Raw genomic sequence first — 25700 nt, 5'->3', positions numbered from 1 at the left:
CTCCTGACCTCATTCGCACCATCAATATACTGCCCATTTCCCCATCCTTAGCATTACCCCACATCACCTCTGTTTCAGCTCATCTGCTGCTGAAACCCTCATTCATGCCTTTATTACCTCCACACTTGATATTCCAATGCACTCCTGGCTAGTCTCCCATAATCTACCCTCCATAATCTTGAGGTCGTTCAAAACACTGCCACCCATTTCTCAACTTACGCCATCCTCTCTCACCTCCTGTGCTCACTGATCTACACTGTCGAACAAGGCCTTGATTTCAAAATTCACATCCTTGTTTTCAAATCCCTCCGTGGCCTCACCCCTCCCTATATCTGCAACCCCACAACCCCCGCGAGATATCAGCGCTCCTCTGCATTCCTCTGCCTTCCTGAGCAACCCCGATTTTAATTGCTCCAACATTAGCGGCCATGCCATCAGCTGCGTAGGCCCCAAGTTCTGGAATTTCCCCCTCTGCCTCTCTACCTCACTCTCTTCCTTTAAGACAATCCTTAATGCCTGTCTTTTTGACCAAGCTTTTGGTCAATATCTCTGTATGTGGCTCAGTGTCATACCTTGTTTTATAATACTTTGTGAAGTGCCGGACATTTCCTTATATAATATTGTTAATATAAGTTGTTTTTATTGAAGTTTTTCTGCATTGGACTAAACTCAAACATATTACAAAGGGCCAATCAGGTGTCATGGTAACAAATATTAGCATGCACTTAATTGCAGCAATATTGACCTTCTTCAGGAGGTTGTGGTCTCTCTATACTGTTTCACTTGTTGCTAATGCAACACATTCAACAGGCACAAATCTGCTTCAAAAGTTTAAAAAAAACCTGCTCAACAAAAATAACACAAGTGCCAACCATGAACTGAAATGGGGGTCTGCACTTTTCTTGTGATTAGGTTCTCTCCTCTATACCCTCCAGTTCTCCTCTCTCAGTACCGGTCACAGTGTCAACCTGTATCAAAACCTCCACCAATACTGTTTAACCAACCCCGCTGTGGGTTGTAGGAGTGATACATTCAGCTCACCTCCGTGACCTTGTGGCTGGGGTTACCTGCTCGCCAGTCGACTTGCTCAAGTTAGAAAAGGACCAAAATATCCTCTATTCCCACAGCTCCAGGACTGCTGGTCTTTTGGGCAGGGAAACTGAGGCCAGGATTAGGCCCTAAGATAAAGGCAAAACGCTGCAGATGCTGGAAATCTGAAACAAAAACAAAAAATGCTGGAAAAACTCAGCAGGTCTAATAGCATCGGGAGGGGAATTCTAACAGCAATGCTCTGAAGAAGAGCCATACAGACTCGAAAGGTTAACTCTGTCCTTCTCTCCACAGATGCTGGTAGGCCTGCTGAGTTTTTCCAGCATTTTTTGTTTTTGTGCTGGGATTAGGCCAGTCTCTTTTTAATTCTTTCATGGGATGTGGATGTGGGTGTCACTGGCAAGGCCAGCATTTGTCACCCATCCCCAATTGCTTTTGAACTGAATGGCTTGCTAGGCCATTTCACAGGGCAGGTAAGCGTCAACCACATTGCTGTGGGTCTGGAGACACATGTAGGTCAGGCCAGGTAAGATTTCCTTCCCTAAGGGACATTAGTGAACCAGCTGGGTTTTTACAACAATCAATGATCGTTTCATGGTCACCATTACTGAGGCTAGCTTTCAATTCCAGATTTTATGGATTAATTGAATTTAAATTCCACCAGCTACCCAGACAGTTTGCCTGGACCTCTGGATTACTAGTCCAGTGAAATTACCACAACACCACAATCTCCCCATTCTGTGATGCCTCTCACGATGGAACAGGCCACCTGTTAACAGGGGGTTAACAGCTAAGTGAGCAAAGATACTAGAGAACATGTGATATCTGTCAAACCCTCCCCCCAATAAAGGAGTCCAATGCCTTCATGAGGGGAAGGGAGAAAGAAAGAATATATGAATCTGAAGGCCTTCTTGGCCTTAATGGCTCAACATTGCTCTGTGCGATACACTGGTCCAGCCAGTCAGGTGTCAAGGTACCCAGGTCAGGCCACTTGCCCAAGGTACCCGAGTCCAGCCACCGTCAACTGTGCACCCAGCTGGTGGCCGCCCCCCCCCCCCCCAACCCCCGACTCATCAATCCCTATTGCTTGCCCCTCCCCTGCTCTCTAGGCCACCTGCTCCCAACTCCATCTCCTGATCTCTTCCCCACCCCTCCTTCCAGGAGCTGTCAGCAATGTAAAAACCCACATTTCAAATCCCCAACACTGGTGAGTTTCCCAAGGCCCAGCAGGCAGCTGCAGCCTGCAGGCCTCAAATTAACCAGGCTCTACAGGCCCCATTATCGAGTGTGGCTCGGGCCTATTACCCCCTGCACTGGTGATCGCCTCCCTGTGCTCAGTCCAATATGCTGACAGTGAGGAGTGAAACAAGCTTCTAGGCTATTATGTAGCAAGAGTATAAAACAAGCCCAGCTGTAGCTTGGGCAGCAGATTGTGACTTTTCTTCAAAATAAACCTCAAGATTAATTTAGAATCATAAAATGGTTACAGCACCGAAGGAGGCCACTCAGCCCATCACGCCCATGCCTGCAAGAGCAGCTCTACTAACCCCGCTCCCTTCCCCCCCCCCCGCCCCCACAGCCCAGCAATTTTATTTTCTCTTCAGGCATTTATCTATTTCCCTTATGAAAGCCACAATTCAGTTTGTCTCCATCACACCCTCAGGCAGCGCATTCCACAACCTAACCGCTCACTGCAACAAAAAAAAAGATTTTTCACATGTCTCTGTTGATTCTTTTGCCATTCACCTTAAATCAGCGTCCTCTGTTCTTGACCCTTCTGCCAATGGAAACAATTTCTCCCCATCTACTTTGTCCAGCCTGGGAATAAGTAGAGATCTTAAGAAAAGAATTATCAAGACTGTGATTTGGAGTGTCTTGTTCTATGGGGCTGAAATGTAGACCTTGAGGAAAGCAGCTGTCCAAAGACCAGGAAGCTGTGAAAGGTGGTCTTGGAGCAGGATGGAGTGGGTCCGTTGGAGAGAACACAAGAGAAATGAAGAGTCGCTCAGGAATGCTGGGGGAGGAAAGATCATTAGTGAAGATCATCAAGAAAAGGCAACAAGGTGGGTTGATCATATCCTAAGGCATGAGAACTTGAAGGAGGTGACTGAAGGAAGATTAGAGGGATGCAGACCAAGATGGAGAGAGAGAGTAATGATAAAAAACAAAAATAAAAACACCTGGGAAAACTCAGCAGGTCTGGCAGCATCTGCGGAGAGGAACACAGTTAACGTTTCGAGTCCGTATGACTCTTCAACAGAACTAAGGAAAAATAGAAAAGAGGTGAAATATAAGATGGTTTAAGGTGGGGGGGGGGGGCTGTGTGTGTGTGTGTGTGTGTGCGCGGTGGTGGAACAATTAGAGCTGGATAGAGGGCCAGTGATAGGTGGACATTGCCAAAAGATGGCATTGACAAAAGGACAAAGAGGTGTTGAAGGTGGTGATATTAACTAAGGAATGTGCTAATAGGTGACATTAAGGGTAGAAAGCAGGATGAGCAAGGTACAGATAGCCTTAGTGGGGGTGGGGTGGGGGGAAGGAGTCGAAATATGTTAAAAGGTAGAGGTAAAACAATGGATGGAAATACATTTAAAAATAATGGAAATAGGTGGGAAAAGAAAAATCTATATAAATTATTGGAAAAAAAGGGGGATTTGAAAGGGGGTGGGGATGGAGGAGAGAGTTCATTATCTAAAATTGTTGAATTCAATATTCAGTCCGGAAGGCTGTAAAGTGCCTAGTCAGAAGATGAGGTGCTGTTCCTCCAGTTTGCGTTGAGCTTCACTGGAACAATGCAGCAGGCCAAGGATGGTCATGTGGGCATGAGAGCAGGGTGGAGTGTTGAAATGGCAAGCGACATGGAGGTCTGGGTCATGCTTGCGGACAGACCGAAGGTGTGTCACCCAGTCTGCGTTTGGTCTCACCAACGTAGAGGAAACCACACTGGGAGCAGCGAATGCAGTAGAATAAATTGAGGGAAGTGCAAGTGAAAAGCTGCTTCACTTGAAAGGAGTGTTTGGGCCCTTGGACGGTGAGGAGAGGGGAAGTAAAGGGGCAGGTGTTGCACCTTCTGCGGTTGCATGGGAAGGTGCCATGGGAGGGGGTTGAGGTGTAGGCGGTGATGGAGGAGTGGACCAGGGTGTCCTGGAGGGAATGATCTCTGCTGAATGCCACCAGGGGTGGGGGGGGGGGGGGGGGGGGGGGGGGTGCGGTGAAGGGAAGGTGTGTTTAGTGGAGGCATCATGCTGGGGTTGGCGGAAATGGCGGAGGATGATCCTTTGAATCCAGAGGCTGGTGGAGTGATAAGTGAGGACAAGGGGGACCCTATCACGGTTCTGGGAGGGAGAGGAAGGTGTGAGGGCGGATGCTCAGGAGACGGGCCAGACACGGTTGGGGGCCCTGTCAACCACTGTGGGTGGAAAACCTCGGTTAAGGAAGAAGGAAGACATGTCAGAGGAACTGTTTTTGAAGGTAGCATCATCAGAACAGATGTGATGGAGGCGAAGGAACTGAGAGAATGGGATGGAGTCCTTACAGGAAGTGGGGTGTGAGGAGCTGTAGTCGAGGTAGCTGTGGGAGTCAGTAGGCTTGCAATGGATATTGGTGGACACAGTATCACCAGAGATTGAGACAGAGAGGTCAAGGGCCCAAACACTCCTTTCAAGTGAAGCAGCATTTCATTTGTACTTCCCTCAATTTAGTCTACTGCATTTGCTGCTCCCAATGCGGTTTCCTCTACATTGGAGATACCAAATGCAGACTGGGTGACTGCTTTGCGGACCACCTTTGGTCTGTCCGCAAGCATGATCCAGACCTCCCTGTCACTTACCATTTCAACACTCCACCCTGCTCTCATGCCCAGTCTCTCTCTCTAGAATAAAACCAAATAAAAATAGAGAGAGAGTGGGCATGAGAGCAGGGTGGAGTGTTGAAATGGCAAGCCACAGTGAGGTCTGGGTCCTTGGCTTGCTGCATTGTTCCAGTGAAGCTCAACGCAAACTGGAGGAACAGCACCTCATCTTCCGACTAGGCACTTTACAGCCTTCTGGACTGAATACTGAGTTCAACAATCTTAGATCATGAACTCTCTCCCCGGTCCACACCCCCTTTCCGATCCCCCTTTTTTCCAATAACTTATACAGATTTTTCTTTTCCCACCTATTTCCATTATTTTTAAATGTATTTCCATCCATTGTTTTATCTCTACTTTTTAGCCTATTTTGATCCCTTCCCCCCCACCCCACCTCCACTAGGGCTATCTGTACCTTGCTTGTCCTGCTTTCTACCCTTAATTAGCACATTCCTTAGATAATATCACCACCTTCAACACCTCTTTGTCCTTTTGTCTATGACATCTTTTGGCTACCTCCACCTATCACTGGCCCTCTATCCAGCTCTACCTGTCTCACCCCCTCTTAAACCAGCTTATATTTCACACCTCTTTTCTATTTTTCCTTAGTTCTGTTGAAGAGTCATACGGACTCGATACGTTAACTGTGTTCCTCTCTACAGATGCTGTCAGACCTGCTGAGTTTTTCCAGGTATTTTTTATTTTTGTTTTGGATTTCCAGCATCTGCAGTTTTTTGCTTTTATTCTAGAGAGAGTAATGATGTTAGGCAACTTGAAATTGCAAACGGGAGGCTCCTACTGTAGGATGAGAGTCTGACATAGAAAGGGTTAACATGGAACTGGGTACAGTACCGCCAGTGTGACGTAAAGGAGCACATGACCAGAGTCTAGCGGGCAGTCTTGGACTTGACAGAGATGAGTGTAAAAGCAAGCGTGGAAACAGCTCCCAGCTTATATGGTATACATGTACATATTTATGAGTAGTTAATAAACATTTACTGTTAAACTATACCAGACTCAGAACCTCTTTGTGAGATCTACTAAACAATAACATCTTACAATACCTACAAGCAACTAAAGGGGACACTGCAAGACCACAGGGTGTGGAAAAATGAGCAGAGGATCTGCCCTTTTCCACACTGCCTAGACTCCTCAGGTTTTGATATTTCAGACAATATTTATTTGACTGAATCTCGTTTTCACCAGCTCAAGGCAATTCCTTGCTCCAAATCACGAATAACCTGTTCATTAGTAAGTTGCAAGATTATGTCTAATAAGCCTAAGGATACTTCTAACAAGACTTGTAGATTCTGGTGATGTGAAATAAGACTTGGTTAAGATTTACCTCCAATCGTAGGACATTCGCATTGGATAAGGCTTCAAATATATTTCAGTCCAAAAACAAACAACACAATTAATCTTAATTTCCTTAAATTCTCTCTTATATGTACTCACATCAATTACATCGGAGAGGTCATGGATGTAATACTTGAAAACAGAATTATTGCTCGCTTCCAGTGTCAACAGGTACTCGTTTCGTGCCTTGATGGACTTCAGCTTATTTTCAGAGTACTTGGCTTGACGCTACCACACACACACACACAGGAAAAGAAAAATGGGTTAACAGAAAGGCTCAAAATTAATACACAGTTTTTCCATCAATGACACACATACAAAAACTGGATATAGAAATGTTCAAGAGATTTCAGTCAGTTGCTATGGCAACTGGATATTGCAGGGCCTAATTTTTCAGAAACACACTGACCTGGTGGAAAGCCTGGTCTGGAAGCCAAGCCTACTCGGGGAAGCGCATCTATGATTGCCGAATATACAAAAGGTCCAAGAGCCAGGATTTGGCCCATGATGCGCATTTGGCAAAATGGATCAGCAAGTATTAGGATGCTAGGATTTGGGTGACCCCTCAAGTACCCAGAAATCTAACAATCTGAGTCAGTCCTGCTGAGTATCCACAGCCCTTTGGGATAGAGAATGTCAAAGATTCACAACTCTCTGAGGCACCTGGAGATTTCTCTCTCCGGTTGACCTTGAACATGGGTTTTCCCAGGAAGGAGTGAGAATTCTCGAGCCCTCAGCGCCTGGTCCAGAGTCCCAGACTGGAGGCTTCCCTTGCTCAGGCTATCAACTTGTCAAACACCAAGACCAGGATCTTTAGGAAGATGGGCTTTGCCTTCCCGCCATCTGAGGAGTTGGCGGAGAACACATCCCCGCTGATACTGCCTCCGACATGCATTGATTGGCCGGAGGTGGGACTTCTGCCCCTCACTCAGGAGGAAGTCCTGCTTCAGAGAGCTGCCGGCCAATTTGATTGGCCAGCAGCTCTGTAGTCCCTGCAACACCAGGAGGAGGTAGAACTGCAAGTACTTGATGGATGTTTGTGTTTATATCAAGTTGCTAAGACAAGGAAACGTTCACATTGAATGGATCAAAGAGGCAAAGAATGAAATCGAAGAGATGGGGTCTACACGGAAAGAGGGAGAACTTTAGGGAGGAAACGCCAGAGTGTGGACCCTAGGCAGCTGAAGGCATGATGGCCAATGGTGTGGCAAATGAGAGGGGGCTTCACACGATTCCAGAGCAGAGGAACAGTGAGTTCTGAAGGATTGGGAAGGGTTGTGGAGGCGGGTTGCCTCACATCCTTTAAAAAGTACCTGGATGAGCACTTGGCACGTCATAACATTCAAGGCTACGGGCCAAGTGCTGGCAAACGGGATTAGGTAGGTAGGTCAGGTGTTTCTCACGTGTCGGTGCAGACTTGATGGGCTGAAGGGCCTCTTCTGCACTGTGTGATTCTGTGATTGGGAGTCAGAAGAGGTTACAAAGAGATGGAGGGATTTAAACACAAGGATGAGAATGTTAAACTGGTGCTGGGGGTTGGGGAGAGAAGCCAATGGAATTTACCAGGGACACAGCTGGAGTGAGGTTGAAGATGGGGTTGTAACTTGCAAGTACTTTGGTATATCAGGAGGGTTTTATGAGGAGAGAGTTGATAACGGTGGTTTTGAAAGAGAGGGAGGGGGATCAGCTGAAGTGAATGGACCATTTGTGATATCAGCCGGCATACCGGCCAGTTCTGTGGTCGTGGGCTCAAGAAAGCAGAAGGTGACAAGATGAGCTTGGAGAGAGCCTGAGGGGAGGTGGGAATGAAGGTGGAGAGACAGTTCAGTGCTTGGACAAGCGGGGAACCAGGAATGAGGGGCAGGTTTGGCTTGATGGACAAGAGGGAGACACCAGAGGCAGCTGACTGGATAATTCTAATTCTAGTGGCACAGGAGCCTATGAGTGCCTTGCAATCAATGTGGGAGACGAGTGTGAAGCAGGACACGGGGAGGGGTTAAAGGGGAGGATTAACAGTGAGGAAGGGGGGTTAATTTTGCCCTCTGGATGTAAGCTGGTTCTGACAGAGGATTACAAGGTCAGCCAGCTCTTGATGGCCAGCCACACCAGGTGATAGGTGGTTAAACCAGTTATGCACAAATATATTTAAATCTGTGCCTTTGGATGTCAGGGACTGAAGATATGAACCATATCAGAGGAATGACCAGGATAGATGAGAATAGGTTTTATCCTGAGGCCAAGTGGAACTGACTGAGTACTTCTACAAAGAGCCAGCATGGACTTGATGGACAGAATAACCTCCTTCTGTGCAGTAATGACTCTAGGACAAGGTCATCATAGGTAAGGGAGCAGTTTGTGCAGTTATCAATCTGTCCCAGTGAATAGATGCTCAAAGACTGGGTGGTTAGGAGTTTGAAAGCAGGAGTACCTTGGGAGAAGATCTTTTTCCAGGGACGAATGCAGAGTGAAGTGTGGTTGGAAGGGGATGGGGTGGGGGAGGTCTGGTGTGTGGGTGGTCAGAGATGATCTTGTCATTGAGCAAGATTATTGGAGTAGAGAAGCCAGGGGAGATGGTAAGTTCAGGGATGGGGATATAAAAACAGAAAATGCTGGAAAAACTCAGCATGTCTGGCAGCATCTGTGGAGAGAGAAACAGAGCTAATGTCGAGTCCGTATGACTCTTCAGAGCTGGGAATGGGGATGTTAATTTATTTGCAAGGAGGAGTTTAGGGGGGACAGGAGGGCAGTGAATTCACAGGAGACAGAGAAAGGGGAGCTGAGGCAATAGCTGTGACATTTGCAACCCAACCTCTGGACACAAAACCACAATAGAAGGTCCTGGGGGAGGGGAAATACTGTTGCCCATAACAAGGGCCTAAGTGCACATATTGTCTTTCATTGTTAAAGCTCGTTCAGAGTTCTAGAATCAATAGGTGGAGGGGTTGGAACACAGGTCAGCGAGTGAGTGTGTGGTGTCTGTCTTCCTGCTGGTGTACATCTCAAAATGGAGGCCAAGCTCCCTGGCAGCACAGAAGCAACTAAAACAGAACTTAAAATGTTGGAAAGCACAATAGAGCAGAGTGATGACGCACCGTGCCAAGGCAGCTGAAGAATACAAGGCTGAATGCTTTGTGTCAGCCACAGCGAGGTTTGGGGTGGGAAGGGGGCGGGGAGGTGGAATCAGAGGCAGACTCTTTCTGTACCGCCAGTGCTGCCAAACCAAGGCAGCTAAATGGGAAGAGAGATAGTAAGCCATGACCTTAACTGACTGGCAGAACAGGCTCGATGGGCTGAATGGCCCACCCTTGGGTGTGTGGGACAACAACATCGGTCAAGGCCTAAGGCCTGGCAGCTTGCCTGCCTTCAGGAAATGTGTCGCCCAGGGAGATCACAGCACGGCAGCGAATGCGGAAATCAGGGGGAGTACCAGAAGAGGAATATTTATTAACATTACAAAAAAAAACACTCCCTATCCCGCAGTCAGAAAGTAAAATCTACAGAGGATTTGAAATGTGCTTAGAACAGTGTTAATGGGTAATTCCAGTAACACAAACTCCTGCCAACGAAGCATGGCTGCCAACAGCACTCCTGTGCATACGCACTTGTCAGCGTCTGTGCAGAAATCCACCCTAAGTATGTGCGAGTGAGATAGTGCATGGAATGGTAACCCAGAAGGAAAAGACAGTTCGGACCAGTACTCTTAACTCCCAGTTTTTACTGGTGTTCCATTTTAAGGGATACAAGACCAGTTCGGACCAGTGTTCTTATTTCCCAGTTTTTAACCGTTTCTTTCTTTCCGGGAAACTTTGGCTCGCTTAAGAACTAGCAAGGGTAAAATCAGACAACTTTCAAGTCACAATAGTGTGTTCCATTCCTCATTTCTTTTTAACAGGATTACACTTTCCCTTTAGACATGCAAGAGAAATTCTTAGCAGCAGCTTTGACTTTAATTTTTTTTTGAGTCAGTTCTTTTTGGTTCCTTACTGGAAAAGCATTTTCCCACAACATGATTCCAAGGTTAAATTACAATTCAAATAATGGAGTAATGTAAACCACCGACATGCATTCTGATCTTTAGATGTTTAAGTTATTTCAGCATCTGTTATTTTTGTTGGCATTGTTGTGCCAGCCATCAATAGGGCAAGGCTTGGGGTACTGAGTTTTCATGTATATTTTGTACTGTCTGTAAATTGTTTTACAAACACTGATAACTTGATGCTGCTGGCATTGTAATATTTGCCATTTCAGAGCCAGGGACGACCACGCATGCCCGCTGCTGCTCACCGCCCCCTATAAAGATGGCGGCCGCACATACAACTGCACATGCCCGGAGTTGGCAGCAAACGCAGCCTTCTGGTAAATCCTTGGCCCCTGTGCAACACAATTGGACAACAGACTACTGAGGACCCTGCACAAAGCTAACTTACAAACGAATGGATTTAAACCCATCAGCCGAGCAGGAATGGTGGATAGTGCACGAGGCATTAAGCACGTGCGCCATGCGAAGAAATCCACCCTAAGTATGTGCGAGCGAGATAGTGTATGGATTTCCATTGCTAACGTTGCCGAGCTGCAGTTTGGCTCGGTCAGAGAAGAACACATTCCATTTCAATAGGGCCTCGAGTATGGTTGCATTCCCCTCCCCCTCACCCATAATCAACAGCTGGGGCTTATCCTACCTTCTCCTTCATTTTCTCAATCTTCTTCACCGAGCTTCGCCTCTGGTGCTTCTCTTCCAGCCGGATGCTGAAGACAGGGTCTCTCCCGATCTGCTTCTCCTCCTGTTTCTCAGCCTCCTTCAGTTTACTCTCTGCGCTGATGCTTTCGGTGTGATACATGTGGTAAGTCTTCATGACCTGCAACAGTGACAAGGCCAGCGTGAAGCAACACTTCCAACTTAAAGAACGTACTTTTCCGTAACGCTTTTCAATATTCCTCGAGACCATATTCCCAAAGCACCTCACAGCCAATGAAATGCTTTTTGAAGTGTGGTCACTGTTAAAATGCAGGAGCCGTTTTACTCACCAACAAGCCAGTTGCCATTATTTTTCAAATCAACCCTGTGCCTCTTTACCTTCCTTATTCCTAAATGCATTCTTTACATTAAGTTGGACTAGTCAATTTTCTGCTCATTTCGCCAATGATATAATGTCCTCCTACAGATATTTCTATCCTCGACCTCTTAGTGACACAAATATTTGATATATAACTTTTCCAAATCATTCATAAAGATCAGTAAGACTGGGCCCACCACAGAGCCCTTGCAATTCCCTGCCCTTTCTCCACCAGTGCATACAGACTCTTGTTCCCATCACTCTAGCCAGTTTTCAGTCCATCTACAACTTACAGCATGACGTGTACTTTATGTACTAATTTTCCATGAGATTCTTTCTCAAAAGACTCACTAAAATCCAAGTGATTCACATATCTACATCCTGGCCGTTTCCCACGACTTATCTTCAATTGCTCTGGTATTCCTTGCCTTACTCTTCTCAATTAGATCATATCCGAAGTCAATGCTTCCCAAACCTTTTCCAGGTATGAGCCCATTTTAATGCCCCAGGCTTCACATGAGCCCCAGAGAGAAAATTTCAGGGCATGACAGTTATTGAACGGGGTGAGGGGTGGGGAGGTGGTTGCCTTCAGCTGCTGAGCCAGGCAGAGTGAGATTGAGAGTGATGGGAAGTGTTTGCACTGCAAGCTACTATTGGGAGCTCTCTTGTTTTTGACAAAAAAGAAACACTTGGTAAGACCACCTTTACACCAATTTCTGCTTCTTGGTCTTACAACGGCCACAGCATGTGCCAGTTTCTGGGTGAGAGATCAGCACTTAATCCATGCAGGCAACCTGACTGTTCTCAAATTGGTCCTCGCTGATTTTAGGTGAATCAGTTTAAATATGCAAAGGACAGTCACATTTGCTTAATACAAACTTAGCAATCTCACACAGGAATCATAAACTAAACGTGGGTTTGGCTTTTTTAATAGTGACATGCAGGATTGCTCAGCAGACAGATTTACTATAAAGATTCAACAGCTATTGTTAACAAGTATAGCACAGTTGCAATTCCTTCACACCACATGCTGCTATCTAAAGTGAAAGCTACTCTGAACAATGTCTGCTGAAAACATGATTTACATGCTGGTTACTTAGTATTTAGCATATTCGCTCTTAAAGCGATATCACAACACGGTTGTGCACCTGTTTCAGGAAGCTGTTGCACAATGTATGGAAAACTAAGTGGAGACCTGTGGCAAGCTTTGTCTAGTTTTTCTGGTTCTGCAATGGCCAAACTTGCTCTTCTTAAAAGTGGGACCTCTGGCACTACTGAAGAAATAGTGGGAAAGCTAATTTTTTTTCAATCAAACCATTCTTATGTGGATTTGGGAAGAGCAGGAATGCTCCTCCTCCTTCCAAAGCACTACTGCCGACATCCTGTAGCCTGTGCTCAACCCTTCCCCACATCGCCATGTTTGCCAGCGAGGCAACAGGACTCAAAATCCATACTTACCATGGGGTGAACTGCCGATGGAGCCGGGATGAGCACTCTGATAATTACAATGAGGCCAGAGGCCCAATTTTCAAGAAGCAATTGGAAAAACCAGTTTGGACAAACGCTGGAAGCGCACAGTTATACATCTAAAAATGGACTTTGATGAGGGTTTAATGAGCATAGGGTGATGTTGTGTATATGGGCTTTCAAAAGGAACTTGACAAGTATCAAATGATAGACTGGTTAGCAAAATTAAAGCCCATGGATTAAAGGGAGAGTGCAGTGTGCATACAAAATTGGCGAATGGACAGAAAGCCGAGAGTAGTAGCGAGAGTCGTTTTCCAGACTGGAATAAGCTCTGCCATAGTCGGTGTTAGGACTACCGCTCTGTTTGACATATATGAATGGCCTGGAATTGCATATAGAGGGCAAGTGAATCAGAAATGGAGCAAACAATGAGGAAAATTGTAACAGGCTTCAGGGGGACAAAGACTGATCAAATGGGCAGGCACATAGCGAATGCAATTTAACACAAAAATGTTGGGAAGTGGTACACTTTTGGCTGAACTCAGAATTTTCCAGTCCTGTCCACCATGATGCCCGCTGTTGCTGGGACAGGTAAATCCCACCCAAGAGCTCCACCAAAGAGATGCCATAGGCACAATGGGCCAAATAACCAGTTTCTGTGCTATATCGGTGTTCTGTAACAAATTTCTACTGCCTTGAAACTTCCTGGCTAGAAACACGTCTCTAAAAGATGCTTTGGAGAGCGAGAGAGAGAAAAAGAGAGAGGAGAGAGAGAGATAAAGGCAGACAGACAGAGAGATATTTAGGTGAGTCATAGAGTGAATCGGGTGTAAGGAAAGACATTCTGAAACAGAAGTGTGGGTGGCAAGAGGTCAAGGGTATGAACTGATGGAAGAAGCTACAAATCAACACTTGAATCCCATTCAGTTTACAAATGATGCCTCCTGTTACTGTGTCACTTACAAGGGGCACATAATTTATTCCACAAGTCATCATCTCTTTGCTTCTGAACCAGTAATAGACTTGGTTGGTACAAAGTGTCAGGATATTAAAAAAAAACTCCTGCACTCACAGACTATGGTCTCAGTCTCCAAGTCTGCTCACTTCACACTCAAAAGAAAAGATATTTGATCATCTTCAACAATAACTAGCTTTCCCAGCAGACTCACTGGCCTAAAATTAGCCGACGCAGACCACACCCAACCAGACATCACAAACTTTACGATGCCAAGAGCAGTTTTCATCCATGACCAGATGTTCTGCTGCCCCTGTAAGTTTGCCACTGAAGCCAAAGTTTTGTCCCTGTTGGCTGTGCTCAGTGGTAGCACTCTCGCCTCTGATTCAAAAGGTTGTTGGTTCAAGCCCGAACCCAGGGTCTTGAGTGCACAATCCAGACCAACATTCCCAATGGAATACTGAGAGAGTGTTGCAATGTCGGAGATATTGTCTTTTGGATGGGATGTTAAATTCAGGCTGCCCTCTCAGGTGGATGAAAAGATCCCGGGATACTATTTCGAAGAAACGCAAGGGAAGTTTTACCCAGTGTCAATTTGCATCTCTTGAACAATATCCCCAAAACAGACTACCTGATCATTCTCCGACTGCTTGTTTGAGAGATCTTGCTGTCAGGTCTCCTATATTATGAAACAGTGGCCGACACTTCAAAAATACTTAAATCAACTCAAATGCACTTTGGGATTTCCTACGGTTCCGAATAGCACAAGGTAAAATGCAAATCTTAATTTCTTCATCAGGCTTAGCAGCACAGACATCGTAACACGTTCAGTCCCAAAGGAAACAGAGCACAAAAACAACTATTTAATGCCTTTCATAGAAAGCATTAGTACTGTTTAGCTGTCTAAATGTTTTCCAGTATCTATGGGCTCCAATAGAATCTCTTGGACACAGTGGTGACTAATAAGGCTTTATGAAAACATTTATACATATTAATGTGTCACAGGAGAGGAGCCATTTACTGAGATAAATAAACCATGGACCTTGGGTTCCCACCAGAATAGAACAAGTAGTGAAAATATAAAGAAACATTCCAGCATAAAATGGCGCTCAGGAGTTAAGTGCATAATTTACTGGCTTCAAGCCAAACTGCCTTTGATTAACCTTACTTTTTCATTCTAAAATGGCAGTGAGATGGTTCACCCCCCCCCACTGGGTACAATAAGTGACCCTTGCTTAGGATTCTGCAATTCAAATTTAGAGTCACATCACATTTTCATGCTCTGATTCATCTGCTAAATCAGATTTATGGACTGGGTATATGTGTACTAGATTGTTACTAAACCAGCTACTTAGAGAGTCTAGAATCAGCGTTACAGGGCATGTACAGCACAGAAACAGGCCATTCAGCCCAACAGGTGCATACTAGCTTTTGCTCCACAATCCTCCCACCGTTCCTCATCTAACCCTGTCAACTTATCCAGCTTCTTTCATCCTCATGCGTTTATCTAGGCTCCCCTTAAATTCATCCATGCTAGTCAGCTGGACTACTCCCTGTGGTAGCGAGTTCCACATTCTAACCACTCTGTGTAAAGAAGTTTCTTCTGAATTCCTTACTGGATTTATTAGTAACCATCTGGCCACTTCTACTCCCCCTTGCAAGTGGAAACATTTTCTCTACCTCCACCCTATGGAACTCTTTCATAAGCCTAGAGACCTCGATTTGGGCAAATGCAGGTTAATGAAGGGAAGCCAGCATGGATATGTGAAGGGCAAATCAGATTTAACTAACTTGGAGTTTTTTGACGAGGTAACAAAGAGATTGATGAGGGCAATGCTGTTGATGTGGTGCTTTCCAAAAAAGCATTTGGTAGAGTGCCGCACAACAGACTTGTGAGAAAAATTAGAACTCTTGGAATAAACAGGACATGGATACAAAATTGGCCGAGTGATAGGAAATGGAGAACAGCTGTTTTTCGGTCCGGAGGAAGGTTTGTAGTGGAGTTGCCCAGAGGTCAGTATTGTGATCCTTGCTCTTCTTGATATATATTAATGACCTAGACCTTGGTGTACAGGGCACAATTTCAACATCTGCAGACAATACAAAACTTGGAAGCATTGTGAACCAGGAGGATAGTGGAGAATTTTAAAAGGCCATAAGACATCTTGGTGGAATGGAAGGAGAAGTAGCAGATGAAATTTAACGTAGAGAAGTGTGAAGTGATTCATTTTGGTAGGATAAACACGGAGAGTCAATATAAAATAAAGGGTACAATTCTACAGGGGTGCAGAAGCAGAGGAACCTGGGTGTATATGTATATAAGTGACTGAAGTAGGCAGGACAGGTTGTGGGCACAGTAAATAGAGCACAAAGTATACTGGGCTTTATTAATAGGGACGTGGAGTACAAGAGCAAGGAGGTTACATTATTAAGCTTGCACAAAACACTGGTTTGGCCTCAGCCGAAGTATTGCATCCATTTCTGTGCGCCACACTTTAGGAAGGATGTGAAGGCATTGGAGAGGGTGCAGAAAAGCTTCATGAGAATGGTTCCAAGGATGAGGTACTTCATTTACATAGACAGGCTGGAGAAGTTGAGACTGTTATCCTTGGAGAAGAGAAGGTTGAGAGAAGGTTTGATAGAGATATTCAAAATCATGAGGGGACTGGACAGGTAGAGAGAAAGTGTTCTCATTGGTGGAATAATCGAGAACCAGAGGGGACAAATTTAAGGTGAGTGGCAAAAGAAGCAAAAGAGGAAAATATTTTCTCACAGCGAACGGTTAGGATCTAGAATGCGATGCGCTGCCTGAGAGCGTGGTGGAGGCAGGTTCAATCCAGGTATTCAAGACGGAATTGAATTATTATCTGAAAAGGGAGAATGTGCAGGATTACTGGAAGAAGGCGAGGGTGGAAGTAGGTGAATTGCTCCTTCAGAGAGCCAGCACAGACATAACGGGCCAAATAGCCTCCTCCTTTCTGTGCTGTAACCATTCCATTATTCTAACTCAAACATACGAACAAGGAGTAGGCTATTCAGCCCCTTGAGCCTGCTTCACCATTTAATAGGATCATGGCTGATCTGATAGCAACCCGAAATCTGCATCCCACCTATTGCCGAGAACTATCACCCCCTTGCTTGCCAAGAATCTATCCACCTCTGCCTTCAAAATATTCAAAGACTCTGCTTCCAGCTTCCACCAGCCTTTCAGGAATTGAGAGTTCCAAAGACTTTCAACTCTCTGGGAGAAACAATTTTGCCTCATCCTCATCTCTGTTTAAAATGGGCGAAACGTTATTTTTAAACAGTATTTTTAAACAGTCACCCCCTCAGTCTACTCTTTTCTAAAGAGAAGAACTCCTGCCTTTTCAATCTTTCCTGGTGATAGGTAGGGCCTCTCAGATCTAGTATCGGCATTGTAAATCTTTACTGCATCTTATCCTATTGATAATATGGACAAATCACTTTGATGTATTATATAGTTTACCAGCTGACTATTTGAAATGGATTCAACCATTTCAGTAAGTGAAATGAGGGTTAAACATTAAGCCAATCGATCTAAAACTTAAGACACAACCTGATTTAACAACATTTTAGTCTACGAATAAGTTTAGTGATTGATTTATGATTGAGGAATGAGGTGAACACATTTCCAAGTCTCAAGTCATTTAAGATATATTAAATTTAGATCAGTGTTGGCTTCCTTCACTCCAACCCTGGCAGCCATGCTACCAGCTGCTTCAGCCCTGAGCTCTAGAATTCCTTCCCTAAATCTCTGCCCTTCAAGTCTCTTTCATCCTTTAAGGTCTTTGACCAAGCTTTTGGTTGCCTATCCTAACGTCTCCTTTGGTTCGATGTCAATTTTTGTTCGATGATGCTTGTGTGCAGTACCTTGGAATGTTTCACTGCTTTAAACGGTGCCAAATAAATGCAAGCCATTGTCCTTCTAAACACTGCTAATAAATTCTCCTCCCTGCAATGCCAAGGCAGCTGTTAACTCAATTAAATCAACACTTGTGTTAAAGTAACGCAAGCAGGAATTCAATGGAACTGCATGAAGCAATCGCGCAGGAGAAGGCTCGGTTCATTGTCATATTGCCATTTTCTTACTGAAACTGAGATTCTGTTTGCTGCTGAAAAGAGGATCCTGAATGACAGAATGACAAGGGCTTCATAGTAAACTCCAACTCTCACTGGCACCTTGCACGAACATTTTCCTAAGTAAAGCCCTTCCTAATGTACACGAGCGATTTAAGGGAAATGTATAGCTCAGCCAGTTTTTGAGCATGCACATCGCTGTACTCTGCAGCATTCTATATAAAAGCGTGCCTCAGTCTTAAAAGGTTATTTTAAAAATGAAATAGGACACTGCAGAACCAAGATACTATTTATAGACTACAGTGGGTTCAAGAATAATTAATGAATTTCTATTTAAATTGGTTGGAAGGGGGATGTGACAGTAAAGTGTTTCTTGCTTTGTATTGTCATCATATTTGCTGTGGATTTTTTAAAAATATTCTTTCGTGGGATGTGAGCACCACTGTCAAGGTCAGCGCTTGTTGCTTAACCCTAATTGCCCTTGAGAAGGTATTCAGTCTGTATTCAGTCACAATGTTGGGCTACAATTTTGAAGGGGTATTTCTAAATGGGGTACTAAAGAGCTTCAAAAGGCTACCATGGATTATTTGGTGTGGACACATCGTTTAGTGAGTTTTCCCTTGCCCTGCACTCACTGTCACTGGCAATAAGGAGAGGCAACACTAGCCAATTTTCCCCCTCTCTGGCCACAAGTTAACCAGAGGCAATTTTATTTTTTTACTTATTGGATGTGGGTGTCACTATTTAGGCCAGCATTTATTACCCATCCCTAATTGTCCGTATTCAGAGGGCATTTGAGAGCCAACCACATTGCTGTCCCATTGAGGCCAGACCATGTGAGGACAGCAGAAGGACATTAGTGAACCAGATGGATTTGTGACTTTTAGACTTTTAATTCCAGATTTTTACTGAATTCAAATTCCACCATCTGCCGTGGCAGGATTGGAACCCAAGCCCCCAGGGCATTACCCTGGGTCTCTGGATTACCAGTCCAGCGACAATCCCACTACACTATCACCTCCCCATTGTAGTGACTGAACTGCTGCACCAGCTGTTGGAGGTAGGAGACCTGTGTCACTATTTGAAGGAAGGTGGGGAACTCTCCTCAATGTCCTGGCCAATATTCCTCCTTTAACTAATGTCCCCATTAACAGGCCATTCATGTGCTGCACACAAGTTGGTTCCACAGTTACCTACACAACAGCAACTGCACACTTGAAAAGTTACTTATTGAACTTAGAGCATCCCATCTTTTATAAAATTTGCATTGTATTCTCAACACCACCGCAGAGCACTTGTTTGGATCCAAGAAGTGAAGTTTAAATTGGTTTCCCCCTCCCCTGATCACAGTATCGAACTAAATGCTGTAAAATCAACTACACTTTGACAAAGTTATTTCACTGGCCATAACGTGCATGGGGACGTCCCCTAGATCACGAAAGGAGCTATGTGGATGCAAACCGGTCTTTCTTTAAGATGCGATGGTGGGCAGGTAACTTGTTCTCTGATTTCTGCCAGTACGGGTGGTCATTAGAACAAGGGCTGTCCAAACTAAGGCCTGTCAGCCATTTGTGGCTGTACCATCATCGATGGCCGTGCCTTCAGCTGCTGAGGCCCCAAGATCTGGAATTCCCTCCCTAAACTACTCCGCTTCTCTCTCCATCCTCAAGATGCTCCTTAAAACCTACGTATGTGTCCAAGCTTTTGGCCACCTGTTCTAAATATCTCCTTAAATGGCTCAGCATCTGTTTTGTTTCATTATACTCCCAAGGAGCACCTTGGAATGTTTTACATTTGAATAGCGCTGTTAACATGGTAAGTAATTGTGTGGGTTTTTTTTGGACAATTTAGCTCACAAAGCTCCAGAAAATTCTGCTCTATCTACCCTTAGATTTCTCACTCATTGGTGTGTCCCATTTGAATCTTGTGGCCTGGAGGTTTGGGAGGGGCTGCGTGAGTGCTGTTGTCCTACTAGTGCAGAAACATTGATGTAAACCTCGAACGCGGCCTGCGAGACTCCTTGGTGCAGAAGCAAGTGACCGAAGATTAAAATTCAGATACCCCTGTGTAAGATTCTGTAATCCACTCCCCTCACTTCCACAGATGGGCAAACAAACCCTGCTTCTTTGGTTGGTTCATCCACAAGGGCATAGTTCACAAGGTCGCTCTGTAGGAACTGCACGCCTGGGTAAACCTCATCTACTTTTGAAGGATGCCAGAGTCCTTCTCAAATACCACTGGAATGTTGGTTTATGCTTTAGGTAGACAGGGTTTAGGTAGACAGGCTAAGTTACTGGCAATTGTGAAGTACTTATTAATTATTTTAAACAAAAGGGACAAGAAAGTCACCAATTTAAATGGGCAAAACACATCCCCATACCTTGATGTAGTGAAACCTGCTCAGATGAATCAGTCAACACATTCCTGGGATACCCTGCATTTGAGGAATGGGAGGGGTAGACCATTCGGCCCCTCAAGCCTGCTCTGCCATTCAATATGATCATTGCGGATCTTCTGTCTCAACAGGATTCTGCACTTAGGGTGGTGGAGCGGGAATGCTGTCCCCGGGACTTCCCACCATGGACTTAAATGGGGCAGGGGCATTGGGGGGCAGGATTCCCACCCATCACCCTCCCACCCAATTACATGCCACCAAAGTCGCCATGAGGCAGGCATTAAATTCCACCTTGGCAGTGGGGAATACAAATGCTAAAATGGAATGTTGTTTTTATTATTCATGCATTTTGACCCAGAGATGATGAAGGTACAGCCTTCAGTATCCTAAATCGGGATGGTGTTCGTGTTCCCATACACCTGCTACCCTTATCCTTCTAGGTGGTGGAGTTTGCAGGCTTGGGAGGTGCATTGGAGAGCTGCTGCTGTGCATCCTGTGGACGGTACGCACTGCAGCCAGTGTGCACCAGGGGTGGAGGGAGTGAATGTTTAAGGTGGGTGGATGGGTTGCCGATCAAGTGGACTGCTTTGTCCTGGATGGTACTGAGCTTATTGTCCGAGCCGCGTCCATCTAAGCAGGTAGAGAGTTTCCATCTCATTTCTGACTTGTGCCTTGAAGATGGCGGAGAGAATCTGGAGAGTCAGGAGGTGAGTCACTTGCTGCAGAACACTCAGGCGCTTACCCGCTCTTGTATTCACGGCTACTGACTTTCAGGTCCAGGTAACTTTCTGATCAATTGCATAAATGGTCCCAATCGGTAAAAAGCGTTTTGAGTCTTGGTGTTTTACTGTTTATAAGATCAAACCTGAATCTGTCATTTCTCTCAAGATTTACAATGTCTTGAAGGTCATGGCTAAGAAGTGGGCGGGGTGGGGGGGGGTTGGTGGGGGGTACGTTACAGATACCAAGGTAGTTTAGTGAGTTACAGAAGGGGAGAAAGGTTAGATTTTAAGCATCTTTTCCCTCTTTTGCTAGTACTGCAGGCCAGCTTCTGGAGGTGTCGCCTCGCTCACCAACAAAGTCCGTTGGAAATCCCAGTGTGTAAAGGCCATGGACACAAGCTGCGTGAATTACTGATTAGAAAATCACATGACCAAATTTCCAACAAGAGAAATTGTTGCATTTCGATATCATCTTTCCCGACCTCTAGCCATCCGAAAACATTTTACAACCTATTGAGTGTATCACCATTCACAGTGTGTGGTCACTGTTGCATTGTAGGAAACATGGCAGTTAACTTATGCACAGCAAGCTCCCACAAGCATCAGTGTGATAACGGCCACATTTTCTTAATGATGTTGGTTAAGGGCTAAGTATTAGTCAGGGGACTCCAGTGACTGCACTTGCAAAGTAATCCATTGCTTGCAAAGCAATTTGGGAATTCCAAAGGGTGTGATAAGTTGCATTATAAATGCAACCTCATCTATTCTTGTGAATGTGTTGTATAACGGTGTCTGTCTAACAGTCTGCTGTTATAATAGAGTGTATTCCTGTGACATTTACTGTCAGCTCTGAGTCTCTGGTACATTTGTTAAGGTGACAGTGACTGCTCTTGATACCAAGGCAGCATTCGACTGAGTATGGCATCAAGAAACCCCCAGCCAATCTGGAGTCAGAGAATCGGGGGGAAAACTCTCCGTTGGTTTGAGTCATACCTAGCATAAAGGAAGACGGCTGTGGTTGTTGGAGGTCAGTCATCTCAGTTCCAGGACATCACTGCAGGACTTCCTCAGGGTAGTGTCCTCGGCCCAGCCATCTTCAACTGCTCATCAGTGACCTTCCTTCCGTCATAGCAGTGATGTTCGCTGATGATTGCACAATGTTCAGCACCATTCGTGACTCCTCAGATACTGAAGCAGTCCATGTCCATATGCAGCAAGACCTGGACAATATCCATCTTGGGCTGACAAGTGGCAAGTAACATTCGTGCCACACAGGTGCCAGGCAATGACCATCTCCAACAAGAGAGAACCTAACCATCGCCCCATGGCATTCAATGGCATTACCATTGCTGAATCCCCCACTATCAACATCCTGGGGGTTACCACTGACCAGAAACTGAACTGGACTGGCCATATAAATACTGTGTCTACAACAGCAGATCAGAGGCTAGGAATCCTGCAGCAAGTAACTCACCTCCTGACTCCCCAAAGCCTATCCACCATCTACAAAGCACAAGTCAAGAGTGTGATGGAATATTCCCCACTTGCCTGGATGATGCAGCTCCAACCACACTCAGGAAGCTTGATACCATGCAGGACAAAGCAGCCCACTTGATTGGCAACACATCCACAATACTCACTCCCTCCACCACTGACACACAGTAGCAGCAGTGTGTACCATCTACAAGATGCACTGCAGGAACTCACCAAGCCTCCTTAGACAGCACCTTCCAAACCCACGATTACCACCATCTAGAACGACAAGGGCAAACAGCACATGGGAACACCACCAACTGGAAGTTCCCTTCCACGCCACTCACAATCCTGACTTGGAAATATTTCGCCGTTCCTTCACTATTGCTGGGTCAAAGTCCTGGAACTCCCTCCCTAACAGCACTGTGGGTGTATATACACCACATGGACTGCAGCGGTTCAAGAAGGCAGCTCATCACCATCTTATCAAAGGCATTTAGCGATGGGCAATAACTGCTGGCCTAGCCAATGACACCCACATCCCGTGAAAGTATTTTAAAAAATTACTCTTTATGTTCTGTACATCACTTGTATTTTTTTTAAATTGGCTGTGCAAAAGGGCACCCTGCGAGGTCACCACTGGGAAACTGAATGATTGAGGGAAGAATCAGGAACTGTCGGGAAAATTGCAGCCGTTTTGGTCCTGAAAAGAGGCAATGTGGGGTTCCTCACTCCTGCACGGTGACGATCACCTGAGCCACCTTAAACTTTATCTGGAGGGTGAAAATGGATTGTGTGCGCAGGGACGCGATGTACAAGCCTCTAGATAAAGGGGGAAAAAGAAACGTGCCCAACATTGCCCTCATCCTGATGGCCACTTTTGTGTGCGGCTACATCAAAGACAAAGTGTCACTACGCACTAAGGTTCTACCTGTCCCTTGTGGAAAAATTTATGCAGAGAAACACCTTTGACCACAAGTCCATCAGGCAGTGGTTGGCACGTAACATCCTAGAAGCCCTATGGGAAAAGGATTTGGTTGATCCTGTCGGATGGTTCCCCAAGCAGACTGTCAAAGTCATTTGGCAGAATGTCTCATCACCAGAACTTTCCAACAAGCACCAAGATGTAGCTTGGCTGGTAGAGAGAAAGGCCCTCTCTGTCAGATCCTTCCTACACGCAAGGAGTCTCACCCCCTCTGCACATTGCCCTTGAGGTGGCTGTGGTGGAGGAGAGATCATTGTCCACCTCCTTGTGGAACGTGCCTTTGCAAAGAAGGTCTGGAGAGAGATGCAGTGCTTTTTGTCGAGGTTCATCCCGAGCAGTTCTGTGACACAGGACTCTGTACTCTACAGGTGTTCCCAGGGACAAACACCTATGTATTGAGGGACACACTAAAGCTTGGAGTAGCCGCCGCAACGGCCCAATGCGGAAAGCTCGCTTTCTAAGACCTTTCTGACATAGTGCACTGAGGGACTGGGAATTGCATAGACCCCTTGGGCTGTATGGCTCACAAAGATTATATGTAGTAAAATACGAAATGTATCATAATTATATCAAAACACCGCAGAGTGCAACATAATGTATGCTGATAACTCCAATCCCATTGCACTGTCTGTCTGTCTGTAGTGACCATATTGAAATAATTGTAATACTCATTGATCGTATTGAAGCACCTCGTGATCCATGTGGAAGAGTTGAATATGATTGCACTTTTTGTGATGGCCATTTAGAGCTGTTTTGTAATGTTCTTAAAGATATTTTATGAATAAAGTATATTTTACCAAAAGAAAAAAACATGGGGCCCTCACCAGCTCTCCAGCCGGTGGACGAGACCTGTTGACTCCATTAAATACCCTTAGGATCACAGCACCAGGAGGGCTACTCACGTTATCTAATCACAGCAAACAGATTTACAGTAGACTTTGTGGACATTTGATATAACTGCACTGTCCACCTTAATGCAGCAGCTATTTTTTAAGCAAGCCTCACCGCTCTTCAGTGCATCATTTACTAAATTTGGTTGCACCATCTTAAGTCTCGATATTCATCAGGAAATGGGCTAAAATAAAAAGGCAATGGTCCAAAACTTCCAGAATGATCGAGAATTGTAAGTGCGTGGGGGGTTTGCACATTTTCAAAACAGAAGGCTCAGGAATTAAAGCCTCTTAATTTATTTTGACTACATTTTCTTCTCTCCCTCGCCCACCGAGGGGATTGTAGGGATTATGATTGCAGATATGCCACAGAATACAGGCAGCTGAGGATGCCAAAGCCAACTCGACTTGTCACCACATGATAAATTATTTGCTGAGGCTGCAAAAGCTTGTGGAACTTCTCGTTTGCTCCTGAACCAGCAGTAGTCACCTCCTGGAAATTTCCAGAATCAGATTTTTTCACCTCTCCTTTCCAAAATCCCGAGCCTGCGTGCTAAAGGGCGGACAATTTGCTTCCAGTTCAGGTTTCGAGCAAATTTGCAGAGAGAAATGTTAAAGCATATTTTATCTTCTTGAAGGGACGATGGTTTGCCCTGTGGTGGTCAACTCTACATTAAGCAGCGTCTGCTGTGACTTTAGAAGCTCCTCTCTGGCACGGCAGTCTCTGCCACATTCGCTGCAGAAGGCGACAGTGGGCTGAGAAGGTGCATGATTCGCTGGGCTCCGTTTCCTCTCTCGCGCTTGCATACTAAAGGGCGGACTATTAATTACAGAGCAGGCTTCGAAGAAATTTGCAGGAAGAAACATTAAAACATATTTCATCTTCTCGGAGAGAATGTTAGCAATGAGACATGCCAGCCGACATTGTTCGCTCAGGTGAGATGGCCAGTGGGAGCGGATCCTCTAGCCTGATACGCTGCGGTGTATCTGCCCAATATGAGTTCACAAACGCCGATTAGAGGGGTCAGCTGTCTGGGGGAGGGTCAGGAACCAGTAACGCAACTACAGGGTTTGAAGGGCTGCTGAAGCTAAAAAGAGCAAGTGCACAGGAGAAAAAACATTTTTCAGTACGGGACCAAAAAAAATTGGTCCTCCCATGCAACATGGAGTAAGTCAGACAGAGGATGGAGTTTCTCACATTCGGCACAGAATGGCTGCTGCAGGACTCCAAAGAGACTAACAAAGGGACAGTGCAAAGCAAGGCCCAGGGCAACCAGAGTTAATAACTAACATGAGTCAATGCAGTGCATAAAGAAGTTTAATGATCTCACCAGGTCAGTCAAGGAAAACAGGCCAACCATACCTGCCAAAAATGTGCCTCCTAAGCAGGTCTGCCATCACCTTA

General features: G+C 45.4%; 1 protein-coding gene across 3 annotated transcripts in view; it reads right to left on the bottom strand.

Annotated features, from left to right (window-relative positions):
* The window catches only part of srgap1a (SLIT-ROBO Rho GTPase activating protein 1a), a 255995-nt gene that overhangs the window by 74044 nt on the left and 156251 nt on the right, over nt 1–25700 (bottom strand). For all 3 annotated transcript variants that reach the window (XM_041216272.1, XM_041216273.1, XM_041216274.1), the window contains exons 5-6: nt 10936–11112; nt 6356–6484 (exon numbers count right to left, since the gene is read on the bottom strand). In XM_041216272.1, the coding sequence (XP_041072206.1) occupies nt 6356–6484; nt 10936–11112 (306 nt within the window). The remainder of the gene's footprint in view (nt 1–6355; nt 6485–10935; nt 11113–25700) is intronic.

Source organism: Carcharodon carcharias, chromosome 21 (genome assembly GCF_017639515.1).
Source record: "Carcharodon carcharias isolate sCarCar2 chromosome 21, sCarCar2.pri, whole genome shotgun sequence".
Taxonomy (NCBI): Eukaryota; Metazoa; Chordata; class Chondrichthyes; order Lamniformes; family Lamnidae; genus Carcharodon; species Carcharodon carcharias.
Note: the sequence above shows the minus strand (reverse complement) of the source record. Positions and strands in the feature narration are given on the sequence as shown.